Below are 13,331 nucleotides of genomic sequence, written 5' to 3'. Positions count from 1 at the left end.
GAAACTTTCTATTAGTTACAGTTTACTTGGAGTGAATAGCAACATGGAAAGAAGATGTAAGAACACCAAAAAGTTTCTAACTGAGAGATAACTGGCTAAGCCAACACAAAGATATTCTTCAGTTTTCTTATAGTTATAAAAATAATCATAGTATTTTAGGGCATTAATAGTAATACAAATATGAATGATATCATGTTGCCTTATATATTGTCTTAGTTCATTTGGGTCACTATAACAAAATATCATAAACTGTGTGTTTTAGAAACATCAGAAATTTATTGCTCACAGTCCTGGAGGCTGGGAAGTCCAAGACCAAGATGCCAACACATTTGGTTTCTGCTAAGGGTCTGCTTTCTGGTTCATAGATATGCCTTTTAGTCATGTTCTCACCTGGTGAAAGGCACAAGAGAGCTTTCTCAGGGTGCTTTTATAAGGGCTCTAATCCCATAATATATATGTATTTTATATATATATATGTATATGTGTATGTGTGTGTACATATATATGGTGTGCAACATGATTTTGGTATATTATTAATGTACATATATAGTGAAATGATTACTGTAGTGAAGAGTTCTAAATGAAGATTTTGCCATTGTGCAGCATTCCAGCATTTGAAATTAATGAAATGACTGACACAATTATTTGGTTTCAAACATATTTGTCCTAATCAGGGAAGAGATTAGTTTAAATGTCAATGCAAAAGATGTTAAGTCTCCAACATCCTTACTAATTAAAGATGCCTTTCTCAGATTTCTTACTCTATTAGCACCTTAAAAAGGTTCCAGACTTGATAAAACTCATTTCTTTTAATCTGGTGTAAAGAAAATGGCAACAGAATGTGAAAAAGAAATTTGGATTAATGTAATCAAATAAAGAAATTAATATTCTCATCAACTGTTACTTGTTCAAGAATAACTTACTGAATAATGATTTGAAGAAGACGATCAACTCCGCACATATAGAATTACTTTTTTTGGAGCATAAACAGAGAGAAAAGTACAACAGTAATATATTCTTTAGCAAATATGGATGATACACAGAGATTGAAGAATGGAATACACATTCTGGAAAATCAGAAGAAACTTAGAAATAAACTAAAATATTGGCAGTAGCTGGTGTTGGGATATGGGATGATTCTAGCTTTTATCTCCCTTCTATTATCATCTATTTACCAAATTTCTTTGTTCTCTACATTATGTTTATATTCTGTAAGACACAGATGTTTTCTTTGTAGGTATGACATCATGAATCTGCAGTACACTGAAGCTAATCGCTATGATTATGTACATGTCGGCACCTGGCATGAGGGAGTACTGAACATTGATGATTACAAAATCCAGATGAACAAGAGTGGGATGGTACGATCTGTGTGCAGTGAGCCTTGCCTAAAGGGTCAGATTAAGGTAAGCCACAAATGCATTCTTGGATGGTGACCATGAGGAGGTCTACAGCCTGGGCATTAGTAAGGAAAAACACAAAAACACAAGATATTTTTTTTAAAACAAGACTGTCCAGAAAGGGTGTGCCAGACTTCCTGTTTTTGCTCTTGTGTTTGGCTAAAAGTGAAACGACAAAGAAAGATTAGGAAACAGAGTAAGTAAACTATTAGAATACTTGAAATAGTCTTTATTTGAATAGCACTGATGGGCTGGGATCTTAAATACAATATAGGCCGCAAGGGGATGAATAATCAAATTAAAAATTGAAACAGAAGTAAACATGGAAACCAAAACCAATAATACTGCTTAGTCACAGTTCCAGCTATTGTTAAAGAAAGCAAAAGCTAAGCTGAACAATGCTAAATAAGCATATAACTAAAATACCAGAAGTTGAAACGAGGTAACATAGAAGCTCTGATTATCATTTTCCCTTGCTCCACCAAGCCCTTTGATTCTCCTGAAATTGGTATTTGTTTAGAACCAGGAGAGAGTCTCTACTTTCCAATTATTTTCAGCAGCCTTTTTTGGGGAATGAGTTGGGGCAAGTGTGTAACCATGACATTACTGTATATACAAAACTAGAGTAAATAAGCAACAAATATTAAGTCCTTGGCTGGATGTACCAGAGAGAATTCTCAGCGAAGAAGGCATGGAAGTGACACTCTGCTTCCCACGCTATTTAAAACCAAAGTGGATGATGCACTAGGAAATGGAGCATGGAGGAGCGATTGTGAGCTGGCATGGGTATGGATTAGATGACCTAATAGGTCTTTCCCATCTCTAATTTTCTGTGATTCATCTCAGGGAATAGACAGGCTATCACGTGAATGTCACACAGCACAGCTGAAACTGGAGGAGATCGTGTGTGAGGCTGTGGCACCCACTGTGCTGCCGGGCTGCTGTGACATTCTCTGCACACAGAGACACAGAGACACCTATACTGGGGAGATGCCATGAGAAGTGCATTTAGGGGTCTTTAGGGCAAGAATTTTTAATATGGAGGCTGGAAAAAGCCTTATCTCAACTGACTAAAGAAGGTGAGAAATTTGGAACCAGCGACAACTTTGGGCAGCTGAGAATATCTGTCTTAGTGGACTCAAACTCTCCGTGACTCCAACCACTTGGAGAAAGAAACAACCTTCTGAGATGAATCACCCTTGTTTTAAATATCATATGCCTTCTCTGCAGAATGTATATTAAAATTATTTGATACTTGTCATGACAACCAGCCAGTCAGAATGGACTCTATTCTAGTGCTCTGACAGCCTGCTGCAGGCCTCCTGCCACAGCCATGGAAAATCCTCAAGTTAGTGGATTGTAGGGAGATTTGGGCTCAGCTGTCCTACATGGTTGGGGTAGTAGGGGGCATTCAGGAGACATGAGACATGCTAGCTTCCAATGAGTGCACAAGTATTTCAGTAGTGTAAGAATGGCTCCATCCAAACCAGTATACATGGGCTGTCTGATAGTCCTGCTTTTCGCTAAGAATCTATTTCTGATCCCTGTCCAGATGGAATACTTCCACATGAAGCTGATTAGTGTTGTGGACTATGTCCTCTGAAATCCAGAGTCCCCAAACTGCTCCTTGCATTCTGGTTGCAACATCTTCATCTGTAGACTGAATCATACAGTGGGGAGAACACAAAAGCCCCGAGCTCACGAGCTTCTGCCACCCAAATGATGTCATATGTTTGTTCAGCTCAGGTCTCCGTTCCAGTGTGAATGTAACATTGAATTTGCTGTGTAGACAACCACTTTGAAATAGTTTGTGGATCTGCAAAGTTTGGTTTTGCAGGGTATAAGAAAAAAAAACCTGTCAGAAATAAACAAATTGTTCCAAGGATTCACTGTACTTCGTCTCCCTTTACAATTCGCTCCTGTTACTCTGACTGCTGGCAGTCCAAGAATGGTGCTCACACACCATGTGTATACCATTTGCATATTCCAGAAGAGATGCCTTTGCTCTCCCCAATTCAGAGGCAAGGTTGTCTGCATATATCTCTACACCTAGACATTGAAGTATTTCTGGCATCATGTTTGTGCTGCACCCATGCAGTGTTATCAAAGGAGATCCCAGACACCATTGCAGAGCCATTGCAGAGAACTCACTATAAATGCAAGCCTCTTGGGGGCCAATTTTAGAAATATTGTGTACCCTGCAGGAGGAAAATGTACCTGTTCTCAATAGCACCTGGAGTGGCAGTGAGGGGGGATGTTTGTTTCCCATCAGCACCTTGGGAGGTATGGAAACAAATGAAATTTGAATCCCATTTACCAAATAATGGCATGCACATTCTTAAATTACTAATTTGCTACCTACCAGGCCCAGGATGCATAGAGCCAGATCTCGGTAGCCACTGCAAAGATGGGGGAGAGAGGCAGCTTACAAGGTGATTATAGAACATGTACTTGTGTCAACTGGGAAATACAACTTTTAAAATAGGAGTGTTCCTTTTAAATATGAAATGCCATTTACCATGCTAAAATAATAATTTGATGTCATTTCTGTTAACCTGTAAAAATTTCTTATGATAGTTTTATAGTTAAAAGCCCAGTTTTCTTGTTGATGATTTTTAGATATATTAATATAGCTTATAAAGATACTGTCTTATGGAGCCAGAGAATGACTTTAGTCATACCATAAACACAGGTAAATAAGATAATACTTTTTATTGTTATATGTTACACTAGGGTCCAGTCAGGAAAACAAGAGCCCATGTCTGGTGGTTCCATAGGGGAAATTTAGTAGAAGAAACTGGTTATACAGGTGAAAAGGGGAATTGAGGCAGCACAAACATGAGCAACAGCAGGAATCCATTCCAATTCCACAGGCAGAGGGACCCAGGGAGAAGTCAGCTACTGCCTGAGATACCCCCTGAAGTGGGTGGGTGGGGGGCTCTTTTCTTCTTCTCTTCTGTCGCTCATTAGTTTTCTCTGTTTGGCCAAACCTATCCAGAAGACAGTTGGCAAGAGATCCTGGAAAATGCAGTTCACAAGTATCTTAGTTGAGGTTCCCTTGACCCTTAAACACTATGCAAAGCTCAAGTGCTAATGCAATATCGGGAGGTTCAGTCTCAGATAAACAAGAGTGAAGGGGAAGGGGGAGTGAGACATAGAAAAACAAGGGGAAAACAAAACAAAGTAAAACAAAACAAGGTGACATGTTATTGAGAAGGACCCTGCTTCCCCAAGTGGTCACTTGGCCACACAAAGATGTCTGGATGGGCTATTCAGACAGTTGGAGGAAGGAAGGGAAAGGAATGAATGCAGCCACACCATCCTATATTTTGCTTCCTGTTGTCAAAGTTTATGCTCACAGGGAGTTATATCATCTGATCCCTTTAGGCAAGTACTGGGGAGGCCACAGTCCATGTCCTGTTACACGGTGCTCCTTCCGATTCTGGAAGCAGTGTGAGGAATGAGAGCCCCGTGGGTTCCCTGTGGTCTGGTCTGGGCTCCTGCTGTGGTGAGCCCCATAGAGGCACTTAAGACAAGGAAGGGAGAAACAGCTGGAGATGCCAGAGGACAAAGCAACCACCTCAGGATGGGAGGTGCAGCAGTGTCGTGAACTCTCCAGTAGCTGGTAGCCAAAGGCCCAAGACACAGGTGAGGCCAAAGAGAGTCCGAGGCAGCACATGAAATATGGACAGTGTCATGCAGGCAAACAGCACGGGCCCGACACATGTGTTGGTTTCACACACCGAACATGCTGCTGTTTTCTTTGTTGTAGTGGAAGAAAGGGAAGGAATAAGAAGGGGTGGGAAGGTGACAGAGGGAAAGGAAGGAAGGAAGGAGCGGGGAGGGAGCAGAGACATGTACTAACATTTGTCAAGCATGTCCTTATGCAAGGACCGCAGCTGCTTTACAGACAGCATTGCAACTACTCCTTGAAACAACCCCTTTAAAGTAGGTATTATCACCCTCATTTTAAAGATGTGGGATCTGAGATCCAGAGGGATTAAATCACTTGCCCCCAAGCTCTCTCAGCTAGAAAGTGCCAAAGCTGGGCTTGGAGCCAACCCAAAGCTGTTATCATCCCACGGACACATGTTGTTCAACTATCTTTCATTCCGTGAACTGGCATATTTCCTACGAATGCAAATTTCAATGTCGAAGACTTATTTTTTCAATAGTTCACAATAAAATCATAAATAGTGATCAATGTTAAACATTCTGGGGGGGTAGAATCTAGAATGAAGGAAACAATACTTACAAAAGAGATTGTGAGAGTGTATTAGAGGCTGGGGCAGCCGCAGAGAAGCCAGGGGAAGGATCCTGCAGCTTGCTGTCACTGGCCTCCTGTTCTTTCTTCCTCCTTTCTCCTCCCCTTCTCTCTTCTCTGTCTTTTCTTCACTTAAGTTTGTCTTTGGATTCTTTTCTCCAAGATGGTGGTTTGGGATTGGGAGGTTGGGGTAGGAGAGTGGAGATGATCATTACTTTCATCCTCACCCAGCCAGTCACAGCAGAATTCTGGAGGAATTGGTGAATATGGAATGTATCATAAATACTTCCTTATTTACACATGCCCTATTGTCATACAGAAAAATGATATCTTATATATGTAGAACAAAGCCCTGTTACGCATATCTTACAAATTGTAGATTTCAGAATCGGGTTACCTATTTCCATTCATGTGATAAGACTTGTTTCATTTTATTTACTGGAATTTTCTATCAGAGAACTGAAAGTCTAGTTTCAAAAGGCATTAGAAGTGTGGCCCCCAGAAGACTGCTTAATTTAAACCTCTCGAGAGCCCTTTGCTCAGCCTTAGCCTCCTGTGTCACTGATTTTTCTACAGTTGAGCAAAGAGGCCAAACAACAGATTTGTTGAGTATCAAAGTTAAAGGGACATGATCATTCTCACTATGATCTAAGATATCCTCAAAGATGGAAAGAAGCTAAGGCAGTCCAATAGGAAACCATTTATATTTTCCTCTAATTAGAACTTCAAGTGTGCCTGGGTTTGTATTATGGGCATTATTAGTAATATATTATACCACTGGAGGAGTTTGTCTCTGGCTTTTCCTGTTGGTAGGTATAGCTATTTGAGAGAAGTTGCCAATGGAGAAAATTTATGATTTCTAATACTATCCTTTAAAAAAAATCATAATCACTAATATTCATTTTCACATTGACACATCACCTTTCAGTATAAGTCATTAATTAAAAAGTAGCCAAGTTGTTTTAGATCATGTATCTTCAAGGCTCTGCAGAGATTAGGGTTAGGTTTTCAGATTCCAGAACATTTGTCATCTTTAGAAACCTAAGATCATCCTTGTAAAGTGAACTGTTAAATAAGTCTTTCCTTAGTTTCCTTACTTTAATATCATTTTCCTTTTTGTCTGTTTATTTTCCTGCTCCTCAATGAGCTCTATGTATTTACAGTTATTTATTTAGCCCAATTTCAGCATTATTCTGTCACAGATTCTGTTTGTCTGGAAGATTGGATACTCATTCTTGACCAAAACTCTCAAACAATCAGTACCACCCTACCTTTCCTAATAATAAGAAAAGGGATGTGATAAGGATAAAATTGATACTCTAGAATATATGTATGTATGTGCATGTATGGGCATGAGTGTACATGAAAGTGTGTGTGTGTGTGTGTGTGTGTGTGTAAGTGTGTGTGTACTTCTACTGTTTCCTACCAATTCTTCCTGTTGCTTTATACAGAAATAGCTGCAGGAAATGGATATAACTTGAGTCCATGCTATCCAGCAGCAAAGTTGAAAAGAGAATGTGGGCACATTATAATCTTCCTACTGCAGGTCATAACACACCTGTCAGTATCACAATTTAATGTCCTCGGGTGGAAAAACAGCTTCAATAATGTGATAGAATATGAAACTTGTATTCTGTGAAATCAGCTAGATGAATTTTGAGAAGTGTTATCATTCCATTTATTTTGCAACGATGGACACATTGCAATATGTCCATCAAAATATAAAATAAGTAAAGGTACGCTATTACGCATTTCCTGGTAAGACCTACTACCTGATGAGGTAGTGCCCCTTTGATCTCAGTGCCTGTGATTGGAGGGTTGAGGAAATGGGAAACTCTAAAAGCACAGGGAAAATGGTGTTGTGAGTACAATCTCCCTTGTTTCCTCTCCCATCCTCCCTACTCTCACTGAATCCGAGTAGTTCCTCTGCTGATTTGCTTCTAGGTCACATTGTGGATCATGCTGGACTGACCATTGTAGTCTCAATTTTTCCATCTGCAGTTGCTCCAAGTTCAGAGTTCAAAGTGTGTCACTTTGTGGCTATATTTCTTTACACTTCTAGCTATTTTTATTTTTATAGGCTAGGCCATAGAATTTAGAAATAGTTTATTCTCCTCCAGTGCATGTGCTTCAAAATTTCCTGGATATGTTTGCTTCCCTCAATGGCAGTAGGAGGAAGAATTTTCTTGTGAATTTGATGGCAAGAGAATTGTTTTAGACTGAACTTGATCTCAAATTCTGCTATTATGGAAATAGTCATCATTTTCTGATTACTCCCTGGTTCACTCTGGCACGTCATTACCTGGCTCCACAACCCAGCTCTTCCAGCCCCACCTGGCTGTAGCTTTGGGAGATTTTTTTTTTTTTTTTGCCATTTTCTGCCTACAAACTGTGGACTATCTTTGAACACGTCTCATATCTGTAATGAATATTTTTATTCTTGTTCAATTATCTCCTTATTTTCTCATAACTTTGATCTAGTTAATAAAGACTTCCCCTTCTTTGCTCTCATTTTCAAACATAAAAGAAAATATTAAAGAATAGTACGATAGTCACCCATGTATCCACCGACTCCATTCAGAAATTGTCTTTTACCACGTTTCACGTTTCCTCTCTTCTCTCCCTCCATCCTTCCTTCCCTCTCTTTCTCTCTCTCTCTTCCCCGCTTTCTCTCCCTTTCTCTCTCTCCCCCGTGCCCTTTTTTGAACCACTTGAAAGTAAGGTACAAAGACCATGAAACTTCATACCTTAATACCTCAGCTTACATCTTCTAAGAATAAAGACAATTCTCACATAATCATGAAACCAGCTAAGAAAGTTAACAATAACATCCTCAGCCATAACTATTCCATCCACCCTAGCTTTCTTTTTTTGTGAATCAAACAAACTAACCATTTAAATTGTTTACAGTTAATGTAACCATTCTGGCAACCAGGGATACAGTGATTCTGTTCCTGCATTATGTAACATCTCCTCAGTTCCACAGCAGGATGGCAGGTTCTGAATATAAATTGCTCACAGCCATATCAAACAATCCTGTACCTGAGAAGCCTATAATTACATAGTGGGGATGTGATCTCCCCCACTACTAAAAATATTGGCTAAAATTTTGAAAAAAAAAAATAAAGCCAAAATATTATCTTCTGTATCTTACTGTGCACGTGAAAGAAAAATGAAATTACTGTAGTATATCTGAATGAGGAAGAAACTTTGCAAACATTGATCATAACAAAAAATTCTACTCAAGTATTAATATTATTAGTTTATCCACAAGCACTCTGAGTCATACCTATACCTTTATCTCTCCCATTTTGGCCATATCTGTGCTGGTTTCCTGGTTACTGAACTTTTTTGGTGATCACCTTAGCTTCAGACCCAGCCTATCTACCACTTTCAGGGACAGATCCCAGTGGGGACTGCTGTGAATCACAGGATATTGGGCAGAGCAAGGGCACAGCAGGGCTGACATGTCTTAGGTGGCAGTGGCAGAAACAGAGCCTATTTTACTTTTTAAAGTAAATGATTATGAAGTATAATGCACATATAGAAAAGTAGAGGAGAAAGGCAAAAGTAGGAATATGCAGGGAATAATATGCTCCCTATCCAGCCTTTGTTCTAGCTCTTCCCTCTGCCTGGAACACTGTTCCACCAGATATATTCAGGGCTTCTGCCCCTACCCTTCCTCAAATTTTTACTCAAATGGCGATGTCTTAGTGAGACCTGACCTGACCACTATATGCAAAATTCCAGGTGCCTTCCTACCAGGGTTGAGGGAAGTGAGGTATAGAGGGCATAGATTTTAAGAAGGTGGTCACTGTCAAGGCCATGCAAGTTCAGGTGAGGACTTGCACATCCCTGGGGGAGAATGTCTCTTTAGATTTGGTCCCTAGGTGCTTCCCTTGCCTCACCTCAGGCCCCGCCACGAGCCCTGTTTCCCTTTCTTGCTTTATTTTTCTCCAAAGGCTTTTCCTAGAATGACAGCTCCTCAAGCATGAGAATGCTTGCTTTTGTTTTGTTTATTGATTATTTCTGGCCTAGACATAGTGTCTGACACACTGTATGCACTCAAAGGCATATTGCGAATGAATGGATGGATGAATGGATGAGTGAAAGGATGAGTGAATCATTGAATGAATAGCTCTGCACAGGAATTTTGTTTCCCCTTTTAGCAGTATACTTAACATCTTATGTTAGATTTTAAGCTCTTTAACTTCAATGATCAAGTCTTTTCATTTATTTATCCCCAGGCATAGCACCTATCTGGCACAGTGGGCCACTAAAAAATGATTGATTAATTGAATATATATATACGCCAATCTCTGAGATGGAATTTTGGTTCTCAGAATAACCCCATCATCCTAGCAGCCACCGTTAACACTAGAAAGAACTTAGTTCTTGGAAATAACTAGAGATAACCTGACTGAGGCTTGCACAAGGTGTTGAGCTTCTTTACAGCTGTTTCTTCTTTTGCAAGATGTACGTAATTCACCCCAATCCTGGAGTAGTTGTGAAGGTTAGTGCAATCCTATGTAGAGTGCCTAGTACATAGCTAGGCTCAATGTATATCCATTTTTGTGATTATTTTATGTTCTTAACCCTTTTCATATTTTCTCTGTAATGAATTATGAAGTAGGAATTTTCTGACGTTGATATTTCTATTTAATTCTATGTGGCTCTCTTTAATTTTCTCTTATTGTTTTATTCCAGTTGAATTCTCTATTTCCGGTTCTTCTATTCATTTAATATTCTATATTATTTCCTTACTTTCTTCCACGTACATTATTGAGTAATAAATATGTGCCAAGAACAGTGCTAGGACTGTGAATGCAAAAGAAATTTAAACATGATCCCTTCTTTGCAGGAACTCATAGTGTAGCTGGGGAAAAACGTATCACCAATTGGAGACCATTGTTGCCCAAGCTCTCAGAGAGGGTGTGAGGTGCTGTGGGGGGACCGTGGAGCCAGCTCTTCTCTCTTACAGCTGATCCTCCTACACTTCTAATTAGGGTGGAACCAATTTCTTCATTATTTGTAACTTAAAAATTTATGTTTCCTTTTATTCAATTACTTTTCCACCATTATGTTCTCTTAATACTTTTGCTTTCTTTCATCCATTCTCTAAATAAAACCTGAATTTTAAAAAAATATTTTCAAGTACTTCAGAAATTTAGACATAGAGTAAATGCTTGATTTCTTATGGCGTAAATGCTTTAAGACTCACACAGTGTACGTATGGATATAAGTGAATCATAACATTGTGTATAGCAGCAAGTCCCCTAGTCTCACTAACAAACATAACACCATGTACACAGGCTGAATGAAGATCCTGCATCTTAAAAGGCCTTAGTCCTTCTAGGCAAGTTTCAATGAAATATCAAAACTTTTACCATGACTCAGAGCTATCATAAAAAATGTTTTAGTGTGACAAAAATTAAACAGTACTTTATTCATTTATTAAGTGTATACTTCATACAAAAGCAATATCAGTTACTATGATAAAAATAATGAAAACAACATTTGTGACCTTGGGGGAGATTAGAACATAAATAAGAGATAATACATAAGAATTAAAAAAAAAAAAGAACCTGTGTGTGAATGAAACATATCTACCACATATATGTGAAACAATTAGAGGACAAAAGTTAACCACATTATATTTTAATTATTAGAGAATTCCAATAAAGGTAATGTTTTGAAGGGCTCTCTGCTCCAGGAACACTTGCTAGAACATGTGACTTTTGTGTCTTGTCTTGAAAGTAGTGTTATAGATGGACTGATGGAGGAAAGATGACATTTTAAGTGTAAGGAAATATGCATTCTAGCCCAGAGGCTGCTCCTTCTTGTTTGGCAGACTTATGTATGAAATTAATAACAGACAAAGTTAGGTGCAGAAGCAAGGACTAAGGCCTAAGTGAATTCCTGACTAACAAGCTTATATTTCAAGGATATTTGAATAGGGAGACACTAAAGTTCTTTGAGTAGCCTAATTATATATTTTAAAAAGATTTAATTCAACTTTCATCCATTTGCTGTCTTCTGTGTGTTCTTGGTTTATTTCTGTACCTTGACCACAGTGTTCTGAAATCACTGAGAGTTGGCATGGTCCTTCCCCTTGAGGCACCCACAGCTCATTCAGATGATCTTGGCAGTTCTGTGTATGTTTCTCTGGAGTAAGAAAAAAATCACAAGCATGTTATTATATGATTAGCAGGCAAGGATGATAATTTAGGTGTAAAGTAAAAAAGTCTGAGTTTAGAGGGGTGGCTGTGAGATAGAAAAGAGAAATCCCATATTATAAGCACTGTATACTGCTACCCACACTTGGTAGCAGTATAAAGGAGTGACAAAAAATAATTGCATTTTAAGCATCTCCATTTTTCATAGAGTATTAAAGATATAAGTTAATTACTCATTCATTCATTATTCAGTCAGTCAAAAGCTAATGTTTAGTACTTTCTAGTATTTAACACAGAATCTACTTTCACCAGTATCGGCATAAGTAAATTTGCTTAGTGTTATCATCTTTTGAATTTGTTTAATTAATAGTACTAATTTTATAGGGATAGAAAAAAATAAAGCTGGCTGAGGTGACATGCAGTATTTGTAATGGCTCTTAGTGTACTGCTTATCCTAATTAAAATAAGAACGTTGTTTTTATTTACTAATTCAATTTTTCTCATGTCATATAAAAATATATCATTTGGAATTTAAACCTTCCATACCTATTCTGAGGATAAGTGTGAATTTTTTAAAAAAAGACTTAATTTGATTCTACTTTTAAAAGTTATTTGAGAGTAAAAGAAAAAAAAAGGAAAACCTTTTACATTTGCTGAAAATATTCTGTCATTTGATCTTTTTATGTCATTCTAAAATAGTGGTATAAATTTCAACCTGATCTGCAAGAAGACAATTTTATTTTCACGAATGCTAGGGTTTCTATTATTTTAAAGTATGACAATATTTATAGTTTAATTTCTGACTTTACCTGTGGGAATATTTGTTTATTTTTAACATGTTAGAGAGGAACTTCTGCTCCTAGACATGAGGGATTAACAGAGTCCAAACTTAGCCTTCTGCTATAAACAACAAGAAATCTTGATAAAATATATGAAACAACCTTGTTCAGACATTGGAAAACAGTACATGACCTTGATCTCATGGAAGTGAAGAGAAGTAAACAAAGTGAACCCTAAAATTACTCAGGCTTTCTGCCTTGGAGGCAATTTCCTGATTGTTGTTGAGTAAGAAAGAAGGCAAATAGAGCTTGGCCATCTTGTTAATTTAAGAAGACAGAATCAGAGTTTTGGAAGACCAAAGCACTTAGAATTTGCAGTGCAGAATAAAGGAGAAAAAAGATGGATCTATGCACAAAAAAAGTCCCAGAAGTTAGCATAAGAGTTTCCTTGTGCATTTGATTGAATATCAATCTGCATGTAAGCAGGGTGAAATTCTAAGAGTCCAGGTAAAGAAAAATTGCTAAGGAGTTGAGCCAGAAGTTGTCTCAGTTTCCACCAGCCAAAGTGGAGATATTTGTTGAATACACAAGGAATTAACTAAAGATTCTTGAACAATCACAACCTTAATAATGAGGCTAAACTATACCTAAATGAGAAACTATTTTAGACTTGTTCTAAAAGATTAAAAACAAAGCTCAAAAAGGAGGAAGC

At 38.1% G+C, this 13,331-nt stretch overlaps 1 protein-coding gene across 3 annotated transcripts in view; it reads left to right on the top strand.

Moving 5' to 3' along the window:
• Positions 1 to 13,331, top strand: part of GRM1 (glutamate receptor, metabotropic 1) — a 496,050-nt gene that overhangs the window by 422,461 nt on the left and 60,258 nt on the right. For all 3 annotated transcript variants that reach the window (XM_012655532.1, XM_012655534.1, XM_012655533.1), the window contains one exon: positions 1,238 to 1,406. In XM_012655532.1, the coding sequence (XP_012510986.1) occupies positions 1,238 to 1,406 (169 nt within the window). The remainder of the gene's footprint in view (positions 1 to 1,237; positions 1,407 to 13,331) is intronic.

This window comes from Propithecus coquereli, unplaced genomic scaffold (genome assembly GCF_000956105.1).
Source record: "Propithecus coquereli isolate 6110/MARCELLA unplaced genomic scaffold, Pcoq_1.0 Scaffold48, whole genome shotgun sequence".
Lineage (NCBI taxonomy): Eukaryota > Metazoa > Chordata > Mammalia > Primates > Indriidae > Propithecus > Propithecus coquereli.
The sequence above is the reverse complement of the archived record's forward strand: the minus strand, read 5'-3'. Positions and strand labels throughout refer to the sequence as shown.